The sequence below is a fragment of the Pogona vitticeps genome, chromosome 5, assembly GCF_051106095.1.
Source record: "Pogona vitticeps strain Pit_001003342236 chromosome 5, PviZW2.1, whole genome shotgun sequence".
In the NCBI taxonomy this organism is placed as follows: domain Eukaryota; kingdom Metazoa; phylum Chordata; class Lepidosauria; order Squamata; family Agamidae; genus Pogona; species Pogona vitticeps.
Genome location: NC_135787.1, coordinates 98,188,536 through 98,215,000, shown reverse-complemented (window position 1 = coordinate 98,215,000; position 26,465 = coordinate 98,188,536). Strand labels below are relative to the sequence as shown.

Genomic DNA, 26,465 nt, shown 5'->3' with positions numbered 1-26,465 from the left:
GTTGTTTCATGTAGATGTTGAAAAGCATGGGGGACAGGACTGAAACATGTGGGACACCAATGGCCAGGGTGTTGAACAGGAGCCCCCCCCCCCAGCATCATCTCCTAAGTTCTTCTTCCCTCCAGGAAGGACTGCACCCACTGTGGACAATGCATCCAAATCCCACCCCAGAGAGATGGCCCAGATAGTTACCAGGGTTGATAGTATCAAAAGCTATTGGAAGGTTGGGCAGAACCAATGGGAGCACACTCCCCTTATCCAGTTCCTGCTGTAGCTCATCCACCTTGGTGATCAAAGTCATCCTGATTCATAATCAGGCCTGAAGCCAGACTGAAATAGATCTAAATAATCTGCTTCATCCAGGAACCCCTAGACTGAGCTAAGACATACCCACACACTCCAAAACATTGCCCCAAAATATAATATTGGAGACTAGACAATAATTATTCAATACAGACAACAATTATCCAGGAGGGCATTTTAAACAAAGTTCTTACTGCTGACTCCTTAAACATGTTGGGATCCTACCCTTCTGTCAGGAGAGATTCATCCCTCCCCTAACCCATTCAGCCAGGGCCTCTCTGTCTGTTTTTGTGAGCCAAGGAGGGCAAGAATCTAGCACACATTTAGTGGCTCTCCAAAGATCCTGTCAGCATCCCCAGACAACACAAACAGAAACATGTCTATTTTAAAAGACAGACAGACTAAAGTTACTTCAAAATGACCTGTGTCAACTGCAGGGCCAATTAAGTGATTCATTAGTTGTCCGCAGTGTCAAAAAGGTTGGGGACCATTGCCTTAAAGTATATATGTGAGCATCCTATTGAGCTATGCAGTCAGAGAAGGATGATTATCTTACTGTTCCTTCTGCTCCAGTTGGCTCCTCTTCAAATGGCCAATCTCATACAAGTTGCAAGATCACTTGTGGGGAGCTTACATTCTCTTCTACTCCAAATATAGCACTGGCCATATTATTTAAAGGAATAACGTCAATCTGGAATGTATTAGCTTTGCCTCAAATAGTCAGGTTTAATGGTGTCCAACTAGCCAAGTCCAAAGATATCTCAGTGACCAGGACCTTTTGAGAGATACTCAACTTGCTATTCATTCCAAACCCCTTGTTCCTTCTAAAAACAGCATGTTTCTTATGCTGGTGCCTGACATTTCCCTTTCACAAAAACAAATTCTACCAGCAATTTTAAACTCTAATGAACCTTATATAAAGTCATGACTGTTAATTTTTTTTTTTTGCTTAGTGTATTCCAAGGGTTACAAATATAAATCAAATACGAGAGCTAAAGGATACTGCCTTTTCTTTGAAAAACAATGGTGGGAAAAAGTATTGTTAATCAGGATCTCAAAGACGAATAAAGTATTCTAATCTGGTATGAGAATGCTTGAGGAAAACTGAATTTAGCCAATGTGAAAAAGATGAATTTGCCTGTATTTTGTCATAGGCCTTTTCAACAATGAAAAATTGCAGCCCAATTTTCCAACCAACTTTCCAACCAACTAGGCTCTCAATCATTCTCAGTCTGTCCATTCCCTGCCTGTACTTAATAAATCCTACAAGAACCAAAGAATTATAATGTCTTGAGGCTCAGAATAACACTTAGTATCTTAGCATGATAAATTATACAGTAAATTAGATAGTTTTGAGATCTGGACTGAAAACCCCTCTTATACAATTTGGAATTAAATAGTCTGCAAAAACTGTTCAACAAGAAACCCATCTGATCATGGGAATTTCCCAGTGTTCATATTGAGAATTGTATTTCTAATCTCTTCCATTTGCAAAGGTATAGCCAAAAACTGTTGTGCATAATCCAAACACAGAAGTTCATGCTAGGTGGAGAAATGCTTCTAAATCTTGATCTGACTCATACTTCTTTAATTGTTCATCAACAGCCACTAGATTAATTTCCTGAAGAAAAGCCACATCCGTTTTAAGATCTTTGAGTTTAGAAATAACTTTTCCCATGCTTTTTGGAGGAAACATATCAATTAGCATTCTGTATCACACATATAAACATATGAACATAAGAGTGTTTGTAGAGATAATATGATAATGCTGTAAGATTCATTATTAGATTGGACTTAACCTGTTTTTAAGTACAGAGCCCTATACATCTTGTCATTACAGTATAAAAGATGACAACACATAAGAAATATACATTTCGATACACATTGCAATAGCATGAGCAGAACATTTGGTCCTTTTCTTATTCAGAAATGGAAAACAAAGAAAAGGGAGGGGGGTCTCATTCCTTTTATATATATATAAAGGGATGAGACTCCTTCTCTTCTGTTTGTTTTCGATTTGTGCACAAGAAAAGGACCAAATGTTCTTCTCATGCTATTGAAATGTGTATCGAAATGTCTATTTCTTATGTGTTGCCGTGCTCTCTACTTTATATGTATATAAAGTAGAAAAAAACTCAAGAGCTAGTTCAAGAAGGAAAACTCAAGAAGGTAAAAAGCGGGGCAAACATATCATTGTTTCCAGATATGAAGGCACCATAACCTTCATCCAAAATGTCATGTACAGAATAGGAACTTTATTTGAATTAAACAGAACATGTTAACATTTTGAAATATAATAAAATGGAGGCAAAGTTAAAGGAGGGAGAAAGGAGGAAGAAATGTATGCACAAAGACTTTCATGGCCAGGATCTAATGGTTGTTGTGGGTTTTTTGGGCTCTTAGGCCATGTTCTGAAGGTTGTTCTTACTAACGTTTCGCCAGTCTCTGTGGCCGGCATCTTCAGAATGCTGTCCTCTGAAGATGCCGGCCACAGAGACTGGTGAAACATTAGGAAGAACAGTCTTCAGAATGCGGCCAAAGAGCCTGAAAAACCCACAACAACCACCAGAGGAAGAAATGATTGTTTAGCAAATTCATAATACAGGCTGAAAATCTAAACTCTCTACATGTTGTTGTTGTTTAGTCGTTAAGTCGTGTCCGACTCTCTTGGCCCCTTCATGGATTGCTGCCTTGTCGTGGCGAAGAGGCTTGAGTAATTCAGAGAAGCTATGGGCTATGCCGTGCAGGAACACCCAAGACAGACAGGTCATAGTGGAGAGTTCCAGTCAGAAGTTATTAATGTTTTTGTTTCTATTGTTTCTTATTTGTTTATCTCTATTTTATTGCTTTCTCATTAAATGTAAGATAATTCATCTGAGTATGTAGAGTTACTTATCAGTCAGAAAATGCTCTTCTGAAACAGAAGGACTGCAGCAAAGACTGAGAGAAGTGTAGGTGCAGGCCTAATTGGAAGGGCATTCCACAGAGTGGGAGCTGATACTCTGAAGGCCTTCATCATGGTGAAATGCAATGAGATGTTGAGGAACTCCCAGTGGAGTCCTGGTTGTCCAAAGGATCACATTATCCTGACTTATACAAACCTGCCTGAGGGGCTAATATCTTTGAGAGAAGCCTTCCTCTGATTCCTGCCACTCACAGATGCATGTCAGGTAGTTTTTTCCAGACTCTGGAACTCATTACCAGGACATAGAAGGCTTGTTTCTTCTTTATAGTTCTCCTTGCCTCCCTGCTTTTTTTAAATCCTGGCAGACCTCTAGAAAATGACCAGTGAATAAATACTGTTGCTGGAAAAATGTTAATTGTGTAACTGATGGAGAACTACCTTGCCAGAAAATGGAATTGATTTGTAATACAGTCAGATATACAGTTTAACGTAACAATTTCATTTACAGATTCAAAGATTACAGAGAACCACCATGGTCAGAAAACCAATACGAATTTTCTAAGCAGTACTGGGCTGTTTTATCTGCTCGTTTGGCATTTGTCATTATTTTTCAGGTAACTCTTTTCTGTGTTATTTTATTGCTGCATGTAGTACAATTACTAATTACTCTCTGCAACAGTTGTGTATATTTACATTTGAATTCACATTGAAGACACTAGAAAGTAGGCTAGCTGTCCTTTCTAAAATTATCATGGTAGTGTCTTCAATCAGCAGTATATTGCTCAGTGCAGAAGTATGAAGAGCTCATTGCGAAATACTGGAATGCTTTGGCTTCTTACAAATTTTTATGATGGGACTTCCAGGTTAACTCGAATGAAGAAAATCCTGAAAGAAGCCTTGTCTTTTTGTTCCTGATCCTTTCAGTAGTTTTTGGCAGAGAGCCACTGAAGCCGAATACTTCTGCTTCCCTAAAAGAGAAAGTCTCAAAAATAATGTGTTTCTATCCAGTTTCCTCTGCTGGGTCAGCTTTGTTTAGCCAATGTCTGTAAAAATCTTTTCCCATCTTCTTTTGCCTCTCCTAGCCATTCTGCAATGGCAGTGATGGGAAGGTTGTCCCTGTCATTGCCACTCTGCCATGGCCCCTTTCTTTCCCCATTTTCTTCTGTCTTTCCATTGCTGTTTTGACTGCCCTATTCTTTTTCCTCCCTCTCCTGTCATTGCCTTGCTGCCACCAGCCTGGTCGTTCCCCTTCTTCGCTTGTTGTCGCCGTTCACCCATTTCTTTATCCCCCATCATCTCTGCCAACCCTGCTGCTTCTTGTTCCCCTCTACTCATTGCTGGTGCCATGCACCCTCTGCCTTATCCCCTTCAGCTCTGCCAGACCCATTGTTTCACCCTCCACCTTGCCTCTGTAAGCAGCCAGCTCTGCTCTTCCTCCTCCCACCTCTGCCAGCACTGCTGTGCTGCTTCCCCTGCCACCAGCCCTGGGGTTTACTTTCCTGCTCCTTTTCTCATTGCTACCACTGTCACCACGGCTGAAATGAAAGACCACAAAGTGACCCAACCGGGGGGGGTTGCATTTGACACCCATAAGGACCCAACATCAAAAGAGGAGCAGCCCAAAACAACAAGAAATAAATTCAGCTTGAAAGTTTTCCTTGTGTACATCCTTACTATTGATTTTTGTCATGTTTGGCATATTCTGTTAAATATCCAAGAAGCTTCAAGGATTCTAATCAGCTGGCATCCAAAATTCCTCCATCTCGAGCATCCTCAATTAAATTGATTTATTTTTATAAAGAATAAACCATTATTCAGAAGAATGTAACATCAGATGACATACATGCATGCACATTAGGACTGAGATCAAAATCAGAAAGAAAGAAAAAACCTTAAAGGACATTACAGATAAGCACGATTTATCAGAAGTTTAAGCCATCTCAGTCTCTATTTGGAGGTCCTGTATGCATAGTGGGGAAGTGAATACAACATCATGCCTCAGACTACGTGTGAGATTACATATGTGGAAGAAAGCAGCGCATAGGTTTGTATACTTATACACCTAATTCATGTGACACCCTGGTTGTACTGTTGAGGAGGAAAGGTACTCTGAAATGTAGGGCCCTCACCATGCTCACAGCCACTGAGATCTGTGAACTGAGTTAACTCAGCCTGGCTCTGAAAACTTTTCCCATAGAAGGCTCCTAACTCAGTCTCCATGACAATAAGGCTGGGAAAGGCTTTAGCCTGAGATTTCAAAGTGTTTCTGCTTGTTAAAATCAGAAAGAATCAATGATCAATATATGACTTATCATCAACAGGGGGGATGCTCAAGATTGGAGTGTAGCCTCCTTTGCTCAGTTTGGAAGCCACCCCGAGTTTCATTTCATATATTCATATGCACGGCTGTTCTCTGATGACTTGGGCATATGCACATGTTTTCACTCGATATTGCTATTGTGAAGTCATGAACATGAATATATGAATGAGGCTTTACTTCTCACAACATTAATCCCACTAGTCCCTCTATGCCTTTCTTTGCCAGGCTATGTTTGTTCAATGTTTCCTTTGGAGGCAGTAAATCAGACTGACCCCAATGATCAAAATACAGAGATCTTTTATTGAATGAAAGAAAAAAACAAATGAGGCAGAATGTATAATTCACAATTCTTACAATGTCTTCATCTGGTTTGGAGTCATCTGATGTACCCTAAATATTACATGGAACTGTATATTGATGTACTCTAAATGTTATGTGTGAGTCCAACTTCAAGATATTCTGAATATCAGGATATTGTATTATCTATTTTTAAATCAAACTCAATAATAATAATAATAATAATAATAATAATAATAATAATAATAATAATAATAATAATAATAATAATAATAATTATTATTATTATTATTATTATTATTATTATTATTATTATTATTATTATTATTATTATTATTATTATTATTATTATTATTATTATTATTATTATTATTATTATTATTATTATTATTATTATTATCCATTCTCTGGCCTTGTGTGGCAGATGACAGGTATGAAGTCAGAAAGTTTGACTCCTAGACCTTCCAGAGGTTCCCACCACTGCAGAAGATGACAGTCTGAGTCAGCATAGGCAATTTCATATGATACTGTAGCTAAAGAAAACTTCAGTGAGGGGCCACAGATGACAAACTCTTCATGTCACTTAGATTCCCCAGACGTGGATGGCTGCTGTTTCTCACCCAAATTTCAGCTACTGAAATTTGAACCTGAGGCCTTCCCAGCCTGGGACTGAATTTGGGAATTCTTTGCTGAGAGGAATTTTGAGATGTGTAACGTCCAGAAATATTTCTCAGGAGGTCCTGAATGTTCCTAGGTAGATATTAGAAAATCTTATTTAGAAGAAATGTTTGAGGAATATTTAGTAAAGCTACAGGAGTTTTGATAAAGTAAGCAAAATAATTAGACTATGAGCATATATAAGGGATGTGGTGGCGCTGCAGGTTAAACCTCAGAAACCTCTGTGCTGCAAGGTCAGAAGACCAAGCAGTTGTAAGAGCAAATCCACGCAGTGGAGTAAGCTCTCATCGCTTGTCCCAGCTCCTGCCAACCTAGCAGTTTGAAAGCATGCAAATGCAAGTAGATAAATAGGTACCACCACAGTGGGAAGGTAACGACGTTCTGTGTCTAGTTGCGCTGGCCACGTGACCACGGAAACTGTCTATGGACAAATGCTGGCTCTATGGTTTGGAAATGAAGATGACCACTGCCCCCTAGAGTTGAACACAACTGGACTAAAGATCAAGGGGAACCTTTACCTTTACCTTATGAGTATATATGTTATATATCTCTACAGTAGGTGCTTTATGATTCTCTGGGCTGCTGCGAACTCTTTTTACTGCTTATGCATTTATCTATCTATGTATTTTTCCCCCGTGGCAGAATCTAGTAATGTTCCTCAGTGTGCTTGTTGACTGGATGATTCCAGACATTCCCAAGGATATCAGTGAACAAATCAAGAAGGAGAAGAGTGTGTTGGTTGATTTCTTCTTGAAGGAAGAACATGAAAAATTGAAACTAATAGAAAACTTTATAATGCATGATAAGCGAAGGAGCCGAGGTGAGACAAGAGGAAGAAGAAACAGGGCTGCAAGTTTCTGCCAGTTCAGTCGCAGTAAACAAGGCAGCTGTACCTCTTTTAGTTCACAGCATACTGATGTGTAATCCTTCAAAGGCATATCGACCCCACAGATGAAGACTCACTCCATTTCCCCAGAGAAATCAGGAGCTGGAGTACCACAGGGAATGGCCTTGTGATTGGTACCTGAAGCTTTTCATTAGTTTCATCATGCAACAGTTCTCAGAATTCTTTGGGAAGGAAGGCCATAATATTTAAGCTAATATAAAGCAGACACAAATTTTAGTATAGGTATGCCTTAAGAGGAATCACTGTCTTTACAAAGCATATGCAATATTTGTATACTTATTATGTGATGGAATCTTGAAGAAGGGATGGTGAATTTATTGGGAGGAGCAGAGTGGATATAGATCCGTGGAAGAAGGGGATACTGATTTTCAGAAACTTCAGGTTTCATTTTTTATAAAATATTTTCTTAGTTGACAAACCTCAAAATGCACTAGTAGTATATTTATGACACAGACCTAGCCTGTTTGTATGTATCAATTCAATTACCATGGCTCTTTTGCCTCCTGAGGATTATGGGTTGGTGAGAGTGCTCATAATCTAGCTGCTCTTCTGTCACAGAATTTCTTGAGATTCCTAAGATTACATTTCAGGGTTCTCTGAAGATGAAACTGCTAGCAAATCAGTTTATGTCATTGGTGTAGATATACCACAAGAGTGGACAGAACATATTGATGGTTGAAGTGCCTGGGTTAGAAATATAATAAAGAATGTCAACTCAGATCCCTCCCACTTTCTAAAGTTTATTTTGCAATCCTGTGTAGCTGAAGGATTGGCTGCCTATTGAGTGTGCTGTTTATATGTAGCATGTGAACTGGGTCTTGGTTGAGAAGCTGAGACTCTGCATTCTTCTCGGTGAAAGATCTTTGTGTTTTAGCACTTTCTTGAGGCAGTATCTATGGGGAAGGGGGGACTTCAAAAGGATTAAATAGTTGCTTTGTCCACAGAGGTCATCATTAGCTTCAGTTGCTCCTGGAGGGCCTCAGGGAAGGTGATGCTAGGAGATCCCCTTTAATGTTTGCAGGATTCAAGGAAGACAGGGCTGTTGCCTTCACCTGTGACATAAAAGAGGGAGGTGTGTGTGTGTGGGGGGGGGGAAATGGCTAGACTAACTAAGGCATCCATGACCATGAACTGAATCCCATGCTCTTGGATGGCAAATGAGCAGAAAGAGGGGGAAAGTGTTTTAGCAACAGTAAGTTGAAGAACAAACAAAAAATGCAATGGTCTTTCACCACTCATGATTCCCTCTCCCCCCTTTATATGTTTGTATGTGCGTACATCTGAATTTACTGGCATGTGGGAGGGTATAGCTTGTTCTGGCCACTGAAAATATATCTGATGGAGTAGTTTCTAGTGCAAGAAAGCTTATGTCACATACATCTGTTACTCTTTAAGGTGCCCTGGAAGCCTTGAATTGGCCTTGCTGAAACAGATTAGCATAGCTGTCTCTCTGGAAAATGTTAGAATTCTACCCATCATTCAGCTAATGAAATGCATTCTATTTATTTCTGAATCTGACCTCTTCACTTGGGTAATGTCTCTATAACTATGCAGGATGTGGATGTTTAACGCTAGATTGGCCCCTTTCCTTTCTTAATCTTGTGCTTTTACCAGCAGCCTGACACACAGAAATGAAGCAGGCAAACATCTTCTCCTACTGATCTGTTTCCCAGATTTTCTTGCTAAATTTCTGAGTGTAAGGCTGCTGTCAAAAACTCTGGAGCAAGGCAAGTAAAAATGTGGTCAGTTTGTCTGAAGTGCTAATGCATCTTTAATCACCTAATAAGTAAAGTGGGTGTAGGCCTTCTAAAAGAAGATGTGTGGTTATCAGGTTGATCTGTTTTGAAGAGCATGCTGTGAATTGTTGTTCTCTGAGATGGTTTGCTTTCTCTAACAATGTTCTCAGTCTCACAACAAATTACCATTGTGAGTGTAGAAGCCTTGATGCTGCAACAGCTGCAATATTTCTATACCTTTGTAGTGTAGACATGTCCAAAGAACAGACCAAGTTAGAATGTGACGAATGCTAAAACTGCACCGTTTGGCAACATTTTTAAGCAAGCAAGCAAGCAAGCAAGCAACCTAACAAAAATCCTCTCTTGGTGCTCTCTGTGGGAACGGACTTTGTTTTCTCCATTGGATACCTTCCCATTTCTTCCACATAAGTTCTGGAGCTGAAAACTATAGAACTGAAGGAACAAATAGCTGTGGTCTCTGAACATTTGAAAGTTGGGTAATGTTACTCTTTGCTTAGCAGAAGCATCATTAAATGTACTGACAAAGACAGACTCCAGCAGATGCATCTGGCAGAAGGAGAATAATGTTTTGCTTATAGTCTGATGGAGCTGCAAGTCCAAACAGTACATTTTGTTTCATTTTTTTTGTATACGGAAATATATGTGCCCAGCTCCATTTGTGAAATCTACACACATGTCTAAAACAAGAGCATGATGTGTTGCTGCCTAAGCAACCTGTGCTTTTTGGAGTAGAAGTGTTGCGGGAGAGGCTGCTGCTGTTCTGCTTCCTGTCCTGTCCCTTTCCAGTCCCACTGTTCACCCACTCCGTCTGATGACTGGGTTGTTCCTGATGCTGTACAGCCAATGGGAAGAAGAGGGCATTGCAGGACCCAAGAAGGAATGGTGGTGGTGGTGGTACAGCAGTGATATCCAATCAATCTGTATCATTGCCATTAAATTGTATGGACTGCAATTAGCGCCTCTCTCAGTCTTTGATACCCTCCCTGCCTTCCTTCTGTTTATTTCCTCATTTTTAAATAACCAATCATTCATTCATTCATTCATTCATTCATTCATTCATTCATACATACATACATACATACATACATACATACATACATACATACATACATACATACATACATACATACATACATACATACATACATACATACATACATACATACATACATACATACATACATACGACAACTCTTTGGTGTAAGGACGACTCTGGACAGTTTACAGATTAAAACTAAAACACCACAAGACCCCATATAACAATACATTCATTATTGCAGTTCACAGATATGCATCTAAAATTCATACAAAAGAAAAACAAGAAAAAATATTTAAAAAACAATATTAGCAGCATCTGGGGGATAAATTATAGAAGCAACTTGCCTACTTTATTTTTTTGTTTATGGATATATATAAACCTATGCCATTATACAACAAATAAAATAATAACTGTAGTACTTTAAGTCTTTAATTTTGCTCTGAATCTACACAAACAGCAAGAAACAGATCACACCCATCACCTAAAAAAAAAATATTATACTTTTGTGCTCTGGCTAAGTGCTACTGTGTGCATGTACTTTGTATCTGGAAAACATTTCAGAAGCTGGCATTAATCAGGAAAATGTTGATTTTAAATTATTGAAGTTATAATGATGCAAATGAATGGCTGGTTGAAATCCATAAATTGAATGATACTAATTTACCAACATGTTATATATTTTTTGGAGGGAAAAGCTTTCTTTCCCAAAATAATGTCAAGCCTTTTAAGTCGCATTGATTTCAGTAGGAAAGATGTAAAACATGCAATTTTAAATATTAAAATAAATGCAAGTTTTAAAATGCTTAATTTTGACTGGATTACAATTGCTACTTTTCGTGCATGTATGCGAATTAAAATGATGATTTACTATACAAATCTGTGTTTTACTGAGAGAATCACAATTGAAACAGTTATCAAAATGTATTTAATGAATGGTTTTATTATCTTACATTTAAAAAAACATAAAGCTTTCTTTTAAGAAGTTGTACCTTTTTTCCAGTGTTCTGGCCCTTCTCGTTCATTCAGTAACTGTATTCAGAGAGGGGAATAGGAATGAAACACAGTCCCTGCTCTAAGGGAAAATGTAACTGTGGCCACCTGAACAGGGTGACCCTATTTCTCAAGATAAGTCAGGTTTCCTGATTGCATGGAGCTCTATAATCACATATGGATGAACCTGATTTATTTTTACTTTCTGAGGATGAGAACTGAAAGGCTGCCTTGATTTCCAATAAAGTTTTCCAATGTGGTATGCCCTCTTTAATATGGCAAACATTATTGTACACTTCCATGAGAAACAATCACTGCAGGTACACTTAAGTGCAAATATAATGAAGAAGCAGATGTGTGTATATGGCTTGGCATTTTGTACAGACTGGGTTCAAATTCTCAAGAATTGGTTAAGCATTGCCTCAACCAATGTTCCCTTCTAGCAAATACTTAAGGTGCGACTGAGAAATGGAAGGACATTTAAGCTGACAAACTTGTGATTTAGTGTCTACTATTATACACAATTAAAAATAATCTTCACATTGCTGCAAATATAAGTAAGAATTCTTAACAAAGTCACACAGCCTGGTGTCTACAAACATGGATTATTTGATTGATTTTATCTGATCCAATTTATATACTGCTGCATTAGTGCAAACACTATACTGGGTGGGTTACACAACATTAAAACTTACAAACCCTTAATACCCCACAATAACAAAAAAATTTAAAAACAATATGGTAATACAGCAAACAATAATTATAAATATGAATAACCATATAAAAATCTAAAACTGATTTTTAAAAAGTTGTTAATGACGGCATCCTGGGGATTCAGTTATAAAAGAACATGCCCGCATAGTAAAAGAGAGGTTAGATATCTTACATCTATCCCCTCTTCTAGTCCTACCCCCAACCAGATGGTATCAGGTGGCCACATCAGCAAACCTTCGAGCCACACACTGCTGTTGATGAACACCAGGTCAGTACAAAATAAGACTGCCCTCATCCATGATGTAATTCTGGATGAGGGTGCTGACCTGGTGTGCATTACTGAGACCTGGGTGGGAGAGGAGGGTGGTGTTCCCCTCTCCCAGCTGTGTCTGCCTGGGTACTCGGTCCAGCACCAATGTCACTCGGAGGGTCGGGGAGGGGGAGTTGCTATAGTCTGTAGGAGGTCTACCTCCTTGACCAGGCTTCCTATCCCTTTGAGAGGAGTTCTTATAGAAGAAGCTCTATAGAGCCTCGTGGCGCAGTGGTTAAACCGCTGTACTGCAGCTAAAACTGTGCTCATGACCTGGGGTTCAAATCCCAGGTAGCCGGCTCAAGGTTGACTCAGCCTTCTATCCTTCTGAGGTCGGTAAAATGAGTACCCAGCTTGCTGGGGGGGCAATGTGTAGCCTGCATAATTAAATTGTAAACCGCCCAGAGAGTGCTTGAAGCGCTATGGGGCGGTATATAAGCAGCATGCTTTGCTTTTGCTTTGCTTCTTGAGGGCCTGTATTGTGTGTTGGGCTCACGAGACAGATTAGGGATTCTGTTGGTGTACCACCCACCCTGCTGCGTACCAACAGTCTCCCTGCCTGAGCTGACAGAGGTAGTCCCAGGCCTGGTGTTGAGGACTCCCAGGCTGCTGGTGCTGGCGGACCTCAACATCCATGCCGAGGCTGCCTTGATTGGGGCGGCTCAGGACTTCATGGCCACCATGACAACCATGGGGCTGTCTCAATGTGTCATCGGCCCGTATGAGGAGGGCCATACCTTGGACGTGGTTTTCTCAATGGGACTGGAAGATAGTGGTTTGGATGTGGAGGGGCTGGTTGTGACCCCATTGTCATGGTCAGACCACTTCCTGGTCAGGTTTGTTTGTTTGTTTGTTTGTTTGTTTATCTTATATGCCGCCCATACTACCCGAAGGTCTCTGGGCTTAGTCTGTTAGTCTATTAGCTCTGGTTTAGTCTATTAGCTTCTTCTCCCCTCTGCAAGGGTGGGGGATCTATTATGATGATCCACCCTCAGAGACTAATGGATCCAGATGGATTCCTGAATGCTCTGGGGGATTAACCGTCTGATATGGCTGGTGCTCCTGTCGAAGCTCAGGTCACCCTATGAAATAGGGAGATGACCCGGGTGGTTGACATGATTGTGCCTAAGCGCCCTCTCCCTGCTTGCCGAGCCCAGACATCTTGTATAGATTACTGCAATGTGCTCTACATGGGGCTGCCTTTGAAGACAGTCCAGCGACTGCAACTGGTCCAGAATCGAGCTGTGTGGCTGGTGAGTGGTGGAGCCGCTAGGGGACACATCAAGCTGATTCTGTTTAAATTACATTGGCTACCAGTTTTTAGAGTATATATATTCATTGTATTTTAATTCTTTTACTGTATTTTATTGTAAGCTACTCAGAGACCTTTGGGTAGTGTAAAGTTAATAAGTTAAATAAATAAACAAACAAACAAATAATAAAATATTAAATAAAAGGCAGTATTAAATAATTTGGTTTTTACCAGATTCAGCGTGAGGGAAGGAGCTTGGCATACCTCTGTAGATGCTACATTTGAAAAGGTATGATTCGTTGCATTCACCTTTTTGGCCTCCCTCAGGGTAACAACTCTAACAATATGGATTGAGTAGAGTGGACAGGATGAACAGCTGATTTCTGGGGGAGACATTCCAGTAAGTATCAGGGTCCCAAACTATTAAGCACCAGAAATGGCTTATATAATATGCACAGATGGAGGCATAAGGAAAGGCTAACATGCTTTGGAAATTGCAGGGCAGTTCTGTTCCTAATTATTCGCACATAAGTCATTTAAGCACCTGAAGAAAAGTGTCTCTGTCTTTAATGCATCTTTATTGTATACAGCCTCCATTGTTCCACAGAACTTGAGAAAGCTGAGCAACTGAAAAACAACGAGCAGGTGGCAGGGGTTAAATTTCATATAGAGTTTCATCCTCCCTTTGTAAATGTTAATATATGTAACCCTGTTGCGGTCTCTGGAGTCTTATATATCACCCCACAAGCCCAAGCAAGGCTGAGAACAGAGCAAGGTAGCTGGCAATTTTAGCAGAGTTCCTGCGATATAAAAGCCTTGATTGACAGCAACCATGCCTACATCTGTGATCCACTTTCTATGTTTATCTTGAACCTGAAATCTCAATTTAACAGAAGCCTTGCAGGCTAGGTTCTTCCCAGTGGCTCATTCTCCAAAGATCAACATTTCTGAAGAAACCTTTGACTCTTTCCCCCCATTTCCAGGTTGACCATCAAACTTATTTCTTAGTGTCTGTAACTAGAGTTCTATTGATGGCTCTCTCTCGCTCTCTCTCTCTCTTTCTTTCTCTCTACGTTCATTCATTGTTGAACTTATCTTTTCCTCACAATGGAAGACTTATCCAGTCCTTCTCCCTTATCAGTCTGAAATGTATAAGGCTATTCATAAAATGCCTGCTATTGGACTTCACATCTCTGAAGGGTTTCTTTCATTCCTTCACTCTTTCATAAAGCTGCTCAAACAGCTCACAACACTTCATAATAAAACCTGAGACTTAAAATATAATAAATTACAATAAAGTAAACAAACTTACTTGAAAAACAAGCAGCAAGCTTATCCATGCAAGTAATGAAAGGCTGCAACATGTCTGCTCAGAAACTGGCTGGAAGACCACTTGAGAGCCCCATGGATGATAACTTGAGCTCCGTCTTGGGACGAATGCAGGATACGTGCTAGACAAATAAATGGAATTGAATTGTACTAATTTTTGTATTGAGGAGGTTAAAGAATCATCACCAATATTTCCTCAGTAATTCATATGCGATTTTAATTCAGCAAACAGCAAGCAAAATATCATTTTCATCACACCCTGGGAAGCAAAAGAAAGAAAGAAAGAAAGAAAGAAAGAAAGAAAGAAAGAAAGAAAGAAAGAAAGAAAGAAAGAAAGAAAGAAAGAAAGAAAGAAAGAAAGAAAAATCCTGCAGAACGAGCCCTTGGTAGAGAGTTCTGCAAGTTGGGTCCAGTTGCTTTGAAATGGGAGGAGGTACCCAAGGGGGAGGACAGCGTGGGGGTGTAAAACTTTCCAGTTCTACAGGGCTATTTGCTTACTTAGATGCAATATCTTTTGATGAACCTTGCAAACACAATTTCACAAAATGAGTCGTTTCTTAACCACAGACAACATAAACAATTATAACAACAAAATGCTACAATTGTTGCACCCAGGTCCAAGGCAACACCACCAATACAGAAGTTGTTTTTAGAATTGCAAAGTTCAAGCGTCCCTTTGAATTCAAATTCAGATAAAAATCCAAGACATCTTCCTCAACTGGGTTGGGTGTCCAGTACCTAGAATAATTAGATCCACAGGTAGAATCTTCAAAACCATAAAATAAAATATCAGTTCAATTGTATGCAATTCATGAATTCCCTGTTTGGATTCACCCCTCCAACCACAAAGATATAGGAATTACTGTATACCTAAACCAAGTTGGCAAAGGCCTCAGCACTCCAAGTGGCAACACCAGCTCTGGCCTTTTTAGTTTTTCCTCCTCTTTCTGATTCAAGTTTCTTACTCATAGCCCTGCTCTTTCTTAATCACACTCCTTTAGTCTGAACCCGTACTTCATAGGATTTACTGAGGCACAAGGGCAGTAGAAGAAAATAGAAGAAAAGATACTAAGAGAAATATTATCAGAGGTAGGCACTTCTAAGAAGTTGCACAACAATTTCACAAGGTTTAATTTTGTTGTGAAGACTGCCCTTTCAATTATGAGATGAGATCTTTGCCTCCATCCTTTTGCACATGTTTGCAGTTGTTCAAACAGCTGGGTCAATGTTCCCTGTTTCAAAATGTTGCACTGTACATTTAGAGAGGGGGTTTATGGGACATTTTCACTCTAGTCCGCCTCTAAAATTCCATATGACTAGATAAGGAAAAAAGTGGAGGGCTGTGTGCAAATTCTAACATGCATTGTACTGATTATCTGGTTGAAAGTAATGTATTGATGGCTAGCATCTGCCTTCAGCCTGCATTTGAATTAATGTTCTGTGGTGCAGATAGCTGCCATCTATACACAGACATATAGCAGATGTATGCTACAAGCACTTGATCCATAAAGTGGTATGCATGCAGACACCTGCTCTTCTGTATGTTGATTATATTACCCAGATTCAGGTGCTTTTGTGTGCAGAAGAGTCATGTGGGAAACAATTTCTTAAATTATTGATTGTAAATTCCTGGGAAATATGCAAAATATTTGTCCCTGATTAATAATAAAATGTTTTGATTATAATAACATAAATTATCTCACTGTTGCGCTGTCTTGTTTCTTAATTAGTGAGACTGCACAACTACAACTGTCCCTATGATTGTCCTTATATTGCTGGGCAGACCTTCTGTCTTTTCCCTTCATAACAAATGATGTGGGCAATTCCATCCTCTAGCTTTCTCTTAATAGCCTTTATTTGCCTGTACATAATTATTACCTTGGATTCAGAAGCTATGGCGGTGGTGTCAGAGGAATTTTCATCATCATCATTCTTTATTACGGTCACAGACCAGCAAGATTATAAGAAAACAGAACATATACAGTGGTACCTTGACTTACGAACTGAATCCGTATTGGAATGGTGTTCATAAGTCGAAATGTTTATAAGTCTAAGCACCATTTCCCATCGAAATGCATGGGAATGGGATTAATCCATTCCAGCATTTTAAAAAAATACTAAAAATAAACAGAGCAAGTCCCATGCTGTGAATGCAAAAATAAATAAATAAATAAAAATCACCCAAAACAAAACAACACTGACCCTCAACCCCCCCACCAACAAAAAACATTTTAACTTTTTTAAAAAGCATCCCCTTACCAGTCTGAAGCCTCCTCAGCCTCCTGGATGTCCATCGCTGTTGTGATCGCCACAGCCAGGAGGCCTGAGCCTGGTGGGGGTGCTTTGGCCGCTAGCCTCCCAGCTTGCCTCCCACTTGCTCCGCACCACCCTCCATGGGCTGATGGTGGCAAATTCAAATGGCGGAGGGCGGCAAGGAGCGAGCAGGAGGTGAGCTGGGAGGCGAGCAGCTGAAGAAACCCGGCCAGCTCAAGCCTCCCGGTGCTCTGCTGCCTCCGCCGTGGCCAGAAGCAAGCAGCCAAGTGCCCAGCCAGCTCAAGTCTCCCAGCGCTGGTCACCTCTGCCCCCACTGCCCGTGCCAGAGCACCCAGGAGGTTCAAGGCTCCTGTCTCTGGGCTACCCCCACCGCATTCCTTTCCCTAACTGTTGGGGCAAAAGAACTACCAAGAAGCAGCCTCTTCACCACCGACAGTTACTACAGTAAATTCAAATTTCCCACCCTTTCCCCCTGCCTTTTTGTGTTCGTAAGTCAAAGCTCCGTTCGCAAGTCGAAGCCAAATTTTGCAAACAGAGTGGTTCGTAAGTCAAAATGTGCGTAGATAGAGACGTTCGTAAGTCGAGGTTCCACTGTAGAAAGAACTCCTATATGGAGTATATGAATCCTTCTTCCAAGGTGATGGCAACATTTTCTCTCTAGTTCTCATAGCAATCAATAAAAATTTAGACACCCTGCCAGTAATGTAAGTGGCAGCACCCTCTAAGCAAGACAGTAGCAAATCTGTGAGGTTACTGTGAAGGGAGACACCTATTAGTAGAAAGATTAACTTCTTTCTACAATCATCATACATGAGGAATTTTAAATATGATCAGTAGAACTTTATATGGTAAAACAAACACCGATTCAGAGAGTCATATTATAGGAATGGGAAACCACATATATGCCAAAATAGGGGGGGAAACAGTGTTTCCCTCCCCCACTCCCGGCTTCTAACAGGTTTTTAGGGAGGTACAAGGCCTCATAAGAATAGTCCTACTTCTGTATTGGTGGTGGTGGGGGTGGTGCAGTGATGTAAGTTTTAAAGGTCCATAGCTTGTTAACCTGTTGCAGCAGTACTGTCAGTTATTTTTATAAACTGTGGTTTCTTGTACATATGCTATATCCCATGGCATTGCAATTTTTCTTGTCAGGATTAGATGTACAAGAATTTGTCTGTATTTTTAAGTCACTTATATCAGTGAAATGAGTTTTACATTTTTGTTAGCTTACATCCACATACATTATTTTACTTTTACTTTTTGTATCTAGTTGTATAAAGATATAGAGGCTTCTCACCCTTTAACTTGAAATTAAACAGCAGATACTATAATGTCTAAAGGAGTGCAAAGACCAACCAGACCATTAAATCAGGGGCTAGCAGACTCAACAAAAATCAAAAGAGGTAAGGGAAATAATAATAATAATAATAATAATAATAATAATAATAATAATAATAATAATAATAATAATAATAATAATAATAATAATAATAATAATAATAATTTATTGTCATTGTAAGTATATACACAGTATACCCATACAACGAAATTCACAGACACCCAGAGACCAGGCACATGCACACACATAAAATTCCCCAAACACTCCCCACCCACTAAAAAATCCCCCACTAAAAATACAAACATCTACACTGCAGGCCAAGTAACACAATCCAACTAATTATTCACTACTGGTGGTCTTTAAGCTCATTATTAATTGCAATTATAGCTCTAGGATAAAAACTATTGAGAAAACGTGTGGTCCGAGTCTTAATTGTTCTATATCTTCTGCCAGATGGTAACAGTTCAAAAAAGTTATAAGCAGGATGGGAAGAGTCTCTCAGGATGCTGTGTGACTTCCTTAGACAGCGGGATGTGAAGATGTCATCCAGGGTTGGTAGCTGGAGCCCAATGATATTCTGGGCAATTTTAATGGTTCTCTGTAGAGCTTTTTTGTCCGCTACAGAGCTACTCCCAAACCATGCCAGAATGCCATAGGTTAGGACACTCTCAATGGTGCTACGATAGTATGACAGAAGTAAATGCTGAGATAAATTTAACTTGCCGAGCATTCTCAGGAAATACAGCCTCTTCTGTGCCTTCTTCATTAGCATGTTGGCATTTATAGTCCATGAGAGGTCCTCTGAGATGTAAGTACCCAGAAATTTAAAACTACCAACTCTCTCCACTTCCTCACCGTTTATGTACAGTGGTAAATGTACATTTCTCTTCCTCCTAAAATCAATTATGAGTTTAGTTTTTTGGATGTTAAGTGTGAGATTATTTTCTTTACACCAAAGTATCAACCTTTGTACTTCCTTTCTATAAGCAGACTCATTGTTCTTATTTATGAGCCCCACCACTGTCGTATCATCTGCAGATTTAATAATTGCATTGGTGTTATACAGTGGGGTGCAATCATGTGTGTACAGGGAATAGAGGAAGGGACTTAGCACACAGCCCTGGGGAGCTCCTGTACTTAGTACCAGGGTAGAAGAATGGTGAGCTCCCATCCTTGCTGACTGTGGCCTATCTGTCAGAAAATCCTTTATCCACATGCAGATCTCCTGAGGTAATCCCAGGTTGATCATTTTACAAAACAACCTATTTGGTAGAATGGTATTAAAAGCAGAGCTATAATCCACAAACAACAGCCTCGCATAAGTTCCCTGTTGTTCTAAGTGGGGCTCAATACAGTATGGAGTACAATGGACACAGCATCATCTGTAGATCTATTTCTCCTGTATGCAAATTGCCATGGGTCCAAAGAAGGTGGAAGACTAGCCTTAATGTAATCCAGCACCAATCTCTCAAAACATTTCATAATAACAGATGTTAACAAATGTGGAGAAAATTAGCACATAAGCTTAACTATGTGTCTCATTTCTGTAAGAAACAGAGAGAAAATGTATTTTTTTGAGGAAGGAATTAGAAACCCTGTATGCTGTCATTGAAAAGATATGTTCTTTCATCCCCATCCAGTACAATACGGGCTGCTGCCCACTTGCAATCCATCACTTCTCCCACTTCCTGGACTATAGTTTAGGACCTCCTTTATCTTATACTTGTATGATAAAAGAGAACTGGGGATATTGGAAGGTAACATACAAAAACACCTCTTGAGGAAAAGTTTTTGGAAGGTGGAAAATTAAGCATGTATTATTTGCTTGGCTCTTCTCACAAAACGTTCTTGGTATGTGAATGCTGATGGCTACCTGCCTTTTGTTTCTACCCAATACCTTTTGTGTGCGTTATTTCATGCATTGCAAATTAATCAGTCTGTCATTTGACATCAAAGAGGCTGTAAATACAGTTTGCATACTTAAGATATCTTTTCTCATTTTGATGTACATAAGAATTTTGCTGTGGATAAGAGATACAATGCTTTTCTACAATAATGGCTATCATCAGAGGAAAACACATGCAAATAATTCAAGCTTAATTGTTCAATTTCCAAAATGTTTTTCTCAAGCAGCTGGCTTTGTTTCAAATTAAATTTTCCAGCAGCATTTATCAAACTACATTATCTGTAGGTGACTAGAACCAGCAGTTTTCAGTTGTGTGACTATCCCAATAAGCTGATGATTGGTCACTGCATAGGAGAGGGGATTGAGGTTTCTCTCAGCACTCAACTCTCTTTATTTTGTGCAGTGATTTCATGAATGTTGTGCTAAAGAAGTCTATTTAAAAGTAATCAAAGAGATATTGGCTCTGGATAGAGCAATGGCTCCCAAGTTTGATGTGCCAGACAGTCTCACACTGTAACTCCAAGAATGCTTGGCCATTGCCTATGTTGTCCAGGGTTTCAAGGTACAGTGGGGTCTCTACTTAAGAACGTCTCTACTTAAGAACAATCCAACTTAAGAACAGCTCCATTTGCTAAATTTTGCTTCTACTTGAGAACAGAAATCCAAGATAAGAACAGGAAAAAAACCTTTCCTGCTCTTTTTTTAACCTTAGGTCATCTTAGGTTAAAAAAAAAAAATCTCCCCCTAGTGGTAGAGTACGTATTAACCAGCTTTGCATTAGTTCCTATGGGAACTAATGCTTCAATGTACGAACGCACCTCTACATAACAAAAAAACAGCCAGAACGGATTAATTGGTTTTCAGTCCATTCCTATGGGAAATTTTGCGTCAACTTAAGAACCTTTCAACTTAAGAACACCATTCCAAAATGGATTAAGTTCTTAAGTAGAGGTTCCACTGTAGTTTCTATGGATGGAAAAGAGCAGATACGGATTAAATGGTTTTCAATGCGTTCCTATGGGAAATGCAGATTCAACATAAGAACTTTTCAACTTGAGAACCACCTTCCAATACGGATTAAGTTCTTAAGTAGAGACCCCACTGTAGTTGTAATGAAAAAACATGAAGTTCATATATAGCGAAGTTGGGAAATATGCAACCCACTGGGATCCAAATGTGCCCTCCAGCATAACCAAATGTGCCCTCCAGCATAGACTTAAGTGTGTCCCCACACCTCCAGAATTTTTTTAAAACTTATATAAATGTCGATGAAAGAGGCCCTTGTGCTCTATCGGAAGTGTGAGTGGCAGTAATGGTGTGCCATACAGCAAATAAAATAATTAAAACACTTTTGTCGCTAGAGTGTAGAAATATTTTTGTAAGAAATATTTTGGGAGTCATGGGAGAAGTTGAGGGTTTTTTTTTTTTGAAAGATACAAGCATGGACAATGAATTTAAGGTTAATGCAGTAAAATATATTGGCAAAATAAAAGGGGGGAGGAAGGGGGGAAAAGGAAAATATTGTATCACTTTTGTAGACTAATTTTATTTCAGTCCGAGCTTTTGTGAATTAAAATCCACTTCCTCTGACAGGCTTCTGATGACCCTTTCCAGGGTTTTCTAGGTAGAGAGTACTCAGAAGTGGTCTTTTTTTTTTTTTTCTGGGGATGCTCTGGGACTATGCAGCTTGTCCAGGCTACACAAACTGATTCTTCTCCTGGGATGCACAATAGGGAATTGCACTTCCAACCCTTTGCTTCCACATCCAAATACTAAACTTATTAAGCTATTCACCAGCTTCTGACATATGGACACCCTAAGAGGTTTTTGAGGTCCCTGAGATGTTCAAGAAGTAGTTTACTGTTGCTAAACATTCCGCCCCCCCCCCCCCCCAAATTGGTTTCTATGGCCAAGTGTTTCACATCTTTCTATTTTTCAGGTCATCATTCACCACAGTAAAAAAGATGATTTTGGACCATCTCAGTTCTGCACTGGTCCTCAAAAAAGACTTGAGGAGATTCAATAATCAGCTTCTTCCATGGTAACCTGGTATGGAACTTTCATCTCCATGTTTAATTCCTGACTTTTAAGTTAGAGGCTATTTACTGGAGCTTATCGTATTAAAACTCTCATGTGAAACTAGTGTGGATTCTTTTTGCCACCTTCCAATTTTTACAGCCCCATCTGAGAGAAAAAGATTTCAAATCACACTTCTGTCTTCAGTGATTTATAGCAAGGTCTATTCCCAAAAAGTCATCTCATCAGTGTAACAAAGTGCAGAGACTGGCTAGATTTCATAAAGGTGAAATTTTTAAATAAAAAGAGTTCTGTGTTAATTCATTTGATGAAATGACTGAGGGTAATACTATTTCAACTTACCACAAAATGGAAATATTTCATGAATGAGTCATGTGCTTCAATTCTTTAAGAATGTTTACTAGGGATGTAAAATTCTTTTACATTTGTTTTGAATTGCAAATTAAGAAAACCAATGAGTGCATTTTGCTCAGATGAAACTGCTCTAATGATAGGTTAACTGAACACAATGTCCTAGAAATAGACAATGATTTATGTGTAAATATGGAAGATTTAACTGATCCCCCATTCTCACAAGAGGTTTGCTGCAGCATTAAGCATGGAAGGAATTTCTTGCACACACGTCTGTTTCAGTACATATGCATAACATATCCAAAAATCCAGCAACTGGCATATTGAACACTGCCCAAATTAGCCTCCTGCTTGTCTAGTTAGCACAATAGTATCCTGCCTTCTAAGCTTTGGGCTCCAGGTCTGCCAGTTTCTGCGAAATATCTGCATCCAAGGGCCTACCTTGATCTGACTCTTCTCTGGTTGCTCCACTGTAAAAAGCATATTGCTATGCATCCTGCCTCCCTTTCTGCAACCAGCCACTGGTATGCATATACAGTGGTGCCTCACTTGACGACGTTAATTCATTCCAGCGAAATCGCTGTAGAGTGAAAACATCATCAAACGAAATAAAAAAACCCATTGAAACGCATTGAAAATTGTTCAATGCAGTCCAATGGGTTGAATACCTGCTTGTCCAGCAAAGATCCTCCATGGGGCGGTCATTTTCTGTGCCTATAGTGTGAAAAATCAGTCCTAAAAACAGCGGGGGGGCATTTTCTTCAGCCAGCAGCCATTTTGAAACCCAACGATCAGCCGTTTGCTGATCATCGTAAAGCAAAAATCGGTTCCTGAAGCAGGGGACCAATCATCACACAGTGAAAAAAAAAAACATTTAAACCAGTGTTTTGCAATCGCAAAAGTGATTGCAAAAATGTCAACATTAAGCAGATTCATCGTTAAACAGGGTAATTGTCCAGCAGGGTATGACTGTATTCCTACAGAATTCTGTTTCATCTACATCTTTATGAAAAGCAAACTGATTTTAATTTCCTGAATCTATAAATTAAGTAAAACTCAATTATTCCAATTTCACACTAGATCAGAATGTTGCAATACCATTATTAATCATCTGAAAATAAAACAAAGCATGTATTAAATGGATGTTTCTGGTCACGATGTGTATAAATATATGTATTTTATTTAAAAAAAATTAAACATAAAATGGAGCTTCATTAAGTTTTCAAATCATAGATGGATGTGGAAGGATAGAAGGGATTTCTTTCTGAACAAACTGACACAATCCAGAAACATAGATCTGTCCATCCGTAGGCCATTTCAGCCTGCTGCTACATATAAAATTGGTCTGTGTATGCGAAATGCCACATGCTCAAAAGATAACATTTGGAATCACATGTAAAAAAAGTTGATCCTGCTCATGTTAGCTGCACGTAATCAATCAGCCTCAGGCCACTAGCCAAGACGCCCTGGAATTTTATGCCTGATGGTCATTTGAAACCTCAAATAATTCACAAACAAGACAGCCTGTTTTCTCTTTAAGACAGAACTATGCACAATTACTCCATCACACGAAATCTTGAACAAAGCAGAAAGCTGTGCATTCACTGCTATGCACGCATATTTATTTATTTATTTATTTATTTATTTATTTATTTATTTATTTATTTATTTATTTATTTATTTATTTATTTACTTATTTATTTAGCAAAAATGCAGTTAAGATAAAGACAAAAATATTGAAATTCTACATATCAAAGCATAATTTAAGCAGTCCAGTAAAAAGAAATAGTGCACTCATCTGATTTCACTAATAACACAGCTTAAATATCAAAGTCCAGTCTGAATACAAGATTCCTCTATTGGTGAAAGGAAAACATACAGAAAGGTAACATGGCCTTTCTTGGCAGGGAATTCCAGAACCTGGGAGTGGACACCAAAAGGTCATTGAGTAGTCCAGTCAGGTAGTCAAGTAGGACCAACTGCAGCACAGACCCTCAACTCATCTGGTTCTCAATGTGGATCATTCACCAAGGCAACCTGTATCCATTGACAGGACTGGTGCTTCCTTGAAAGGGATCCAGATAACCCATCTCATCCAGAATCCCATGGATATAAGACACTACAACTCACACTAGCATTTTGTCCACTAATTGGAGACTGGCCAGATTATCATATATAATTTGTTAATAAGGTCTAGAACCTCTTCTCTGGTCACTGTATGTGGCTCAGTTCCTCATTCTTTCCCTAATAGAACTGAATTATATATTACAGATAACTATTAGAAGAGAGGATTTCTCTATTGTTGATTGTGCTTGGTATAGCAGGAACTTTTCTCACACATACCCCCCCCCCGGTAATCTGCAAATTACCATGCCTTGTTTTGGTCTATTAGCAATTTCTTCCATTGAAAATATGATTTCCCAGAATTAGTGCCTCAGTAACATCTCTGGAGCAGTAACATGGTTTTAGTTTGGGTAACAAGGGGACACAGAAGGAGCCTTCCTAAAGAATGCCAGGATTGAACACATTTGGGTGTCCCCTTGGCAACAACAGCAACCTGTCAGATGATCCTTCCAGTTTGGAAGCACTGCTGGATTACTTCTGACATGAACAAAGAAGGAGAAGATTATTTGTAATGCATAATATGGCTCAATGCAAGTATTTACCTTTGCCTTGAGTGAAGAAAGACAGAGAGATTTCATTAGATTTTCTGCAGTCTCCTTATCTTCCTTCAGAACTGTTTTAAATTCATTGCTATCCAACAATGGCTGGCTGCCTGCCTACCTGCTACATTTGATGGTGTGCTGTTCATTTTAATGCAGTTAGTAATGTGCTCTTCAAAACATTTTTTGCATCCCTAATTGCTTGCATTTCTTTCTCATAAACTGGTGTAACTTCATCTGAAATCCTTTTGTTTAATGTAGTAAGAGTAAGCCTACTGAATCAGTGGAGATTTGGTGAGTCAACTCTTCTGTAAGTTCAATTGATTCAAGTGGGCTAACGTAAGCTCATTGGAATCAATGGAATTTACAGAAGACTTGACTCACTAAATCCCCAATGATTCAATGGGCCTACTCTAGTGTGATTTACTTTGCTAAACAACAGGATTTCAGTCTATGTTTGCCTTACTTGGACAATGCTTCCAGTTTCTGAAGAGGCCTTGCTTGCCAAAATAGTTTCCTTTACCTTGCTTGTTAGCCATGCTGGTGACCTCTTGGTCACCACTATTTGCATTCTATCTGAGCCTGTATTAATCAGCTTGTGTGAAGAAACTGGGAAACTGGGGAGCATGGAACACAGAGTTCATCTACTAGAAAGCTTTGTGGCTTCTTTGTGAGCACCTGTGAAGATGGCCAAGAAGGTAGAGGTCAGTATTGGCTGTAAACAAAAGGATGGTTGACACCTTCAATTGACCTCCAGTTAATGAACACTTCAAAGAAGGACTGAGAAGGAATTCACACCTCCATGATTCTTTCTTATCATAAGGCATATCAAATCAGCACCAAAAGGGATCTAACCCTTTAACTCTTCACTTGAAAAGCCAGTCTACTTCCTTCCCTGATATGCAAATTTCAGCTGTCGGAAAAGAAGAGAGGAAGAAATGCTTTTGCTTTGGATACACATGAAAAGGAATCCAGGTATTTATTATGACACGTCTAGAATAGCTCATTGAATGTATAAAAGGGATTGGTTTTACAGCCTAGACTGTATCTCAGAAAAAAGCACTTTGCTCACCTGCTTCCTTGATGCCTAGAAG

General features: G+C 39.3%; 1 protein-coding gene across 1 annotated transcript in view; it reads left to right on the top strand.

The window, feature by feature from the left end:
• The window catches only part of ANO2 (anoctamin 2), a 227,064-nt gene extending 216,596 nt beyond the window's left edge, over positions 1-10,468 (top strand). The window contains exons 24-25 of the mRNA XM_020785745.3: positions 3,717-3,822; positions 7,146-10,468. Coding sequence (XP_020641404.3) covers positions 3,717-3,822; positions 7,146-7,427 — 388 coding nt within the window. The 3' untranslated portion in view covers positions 7,428-10,468. The remainder of the gene's footprint in view (positions 1-3,716; positions 3,823-7,145) is intronic.
• The last annotated feature ends 15,997 nt before the right edge of the window (positions 10,469-26,465 follow it).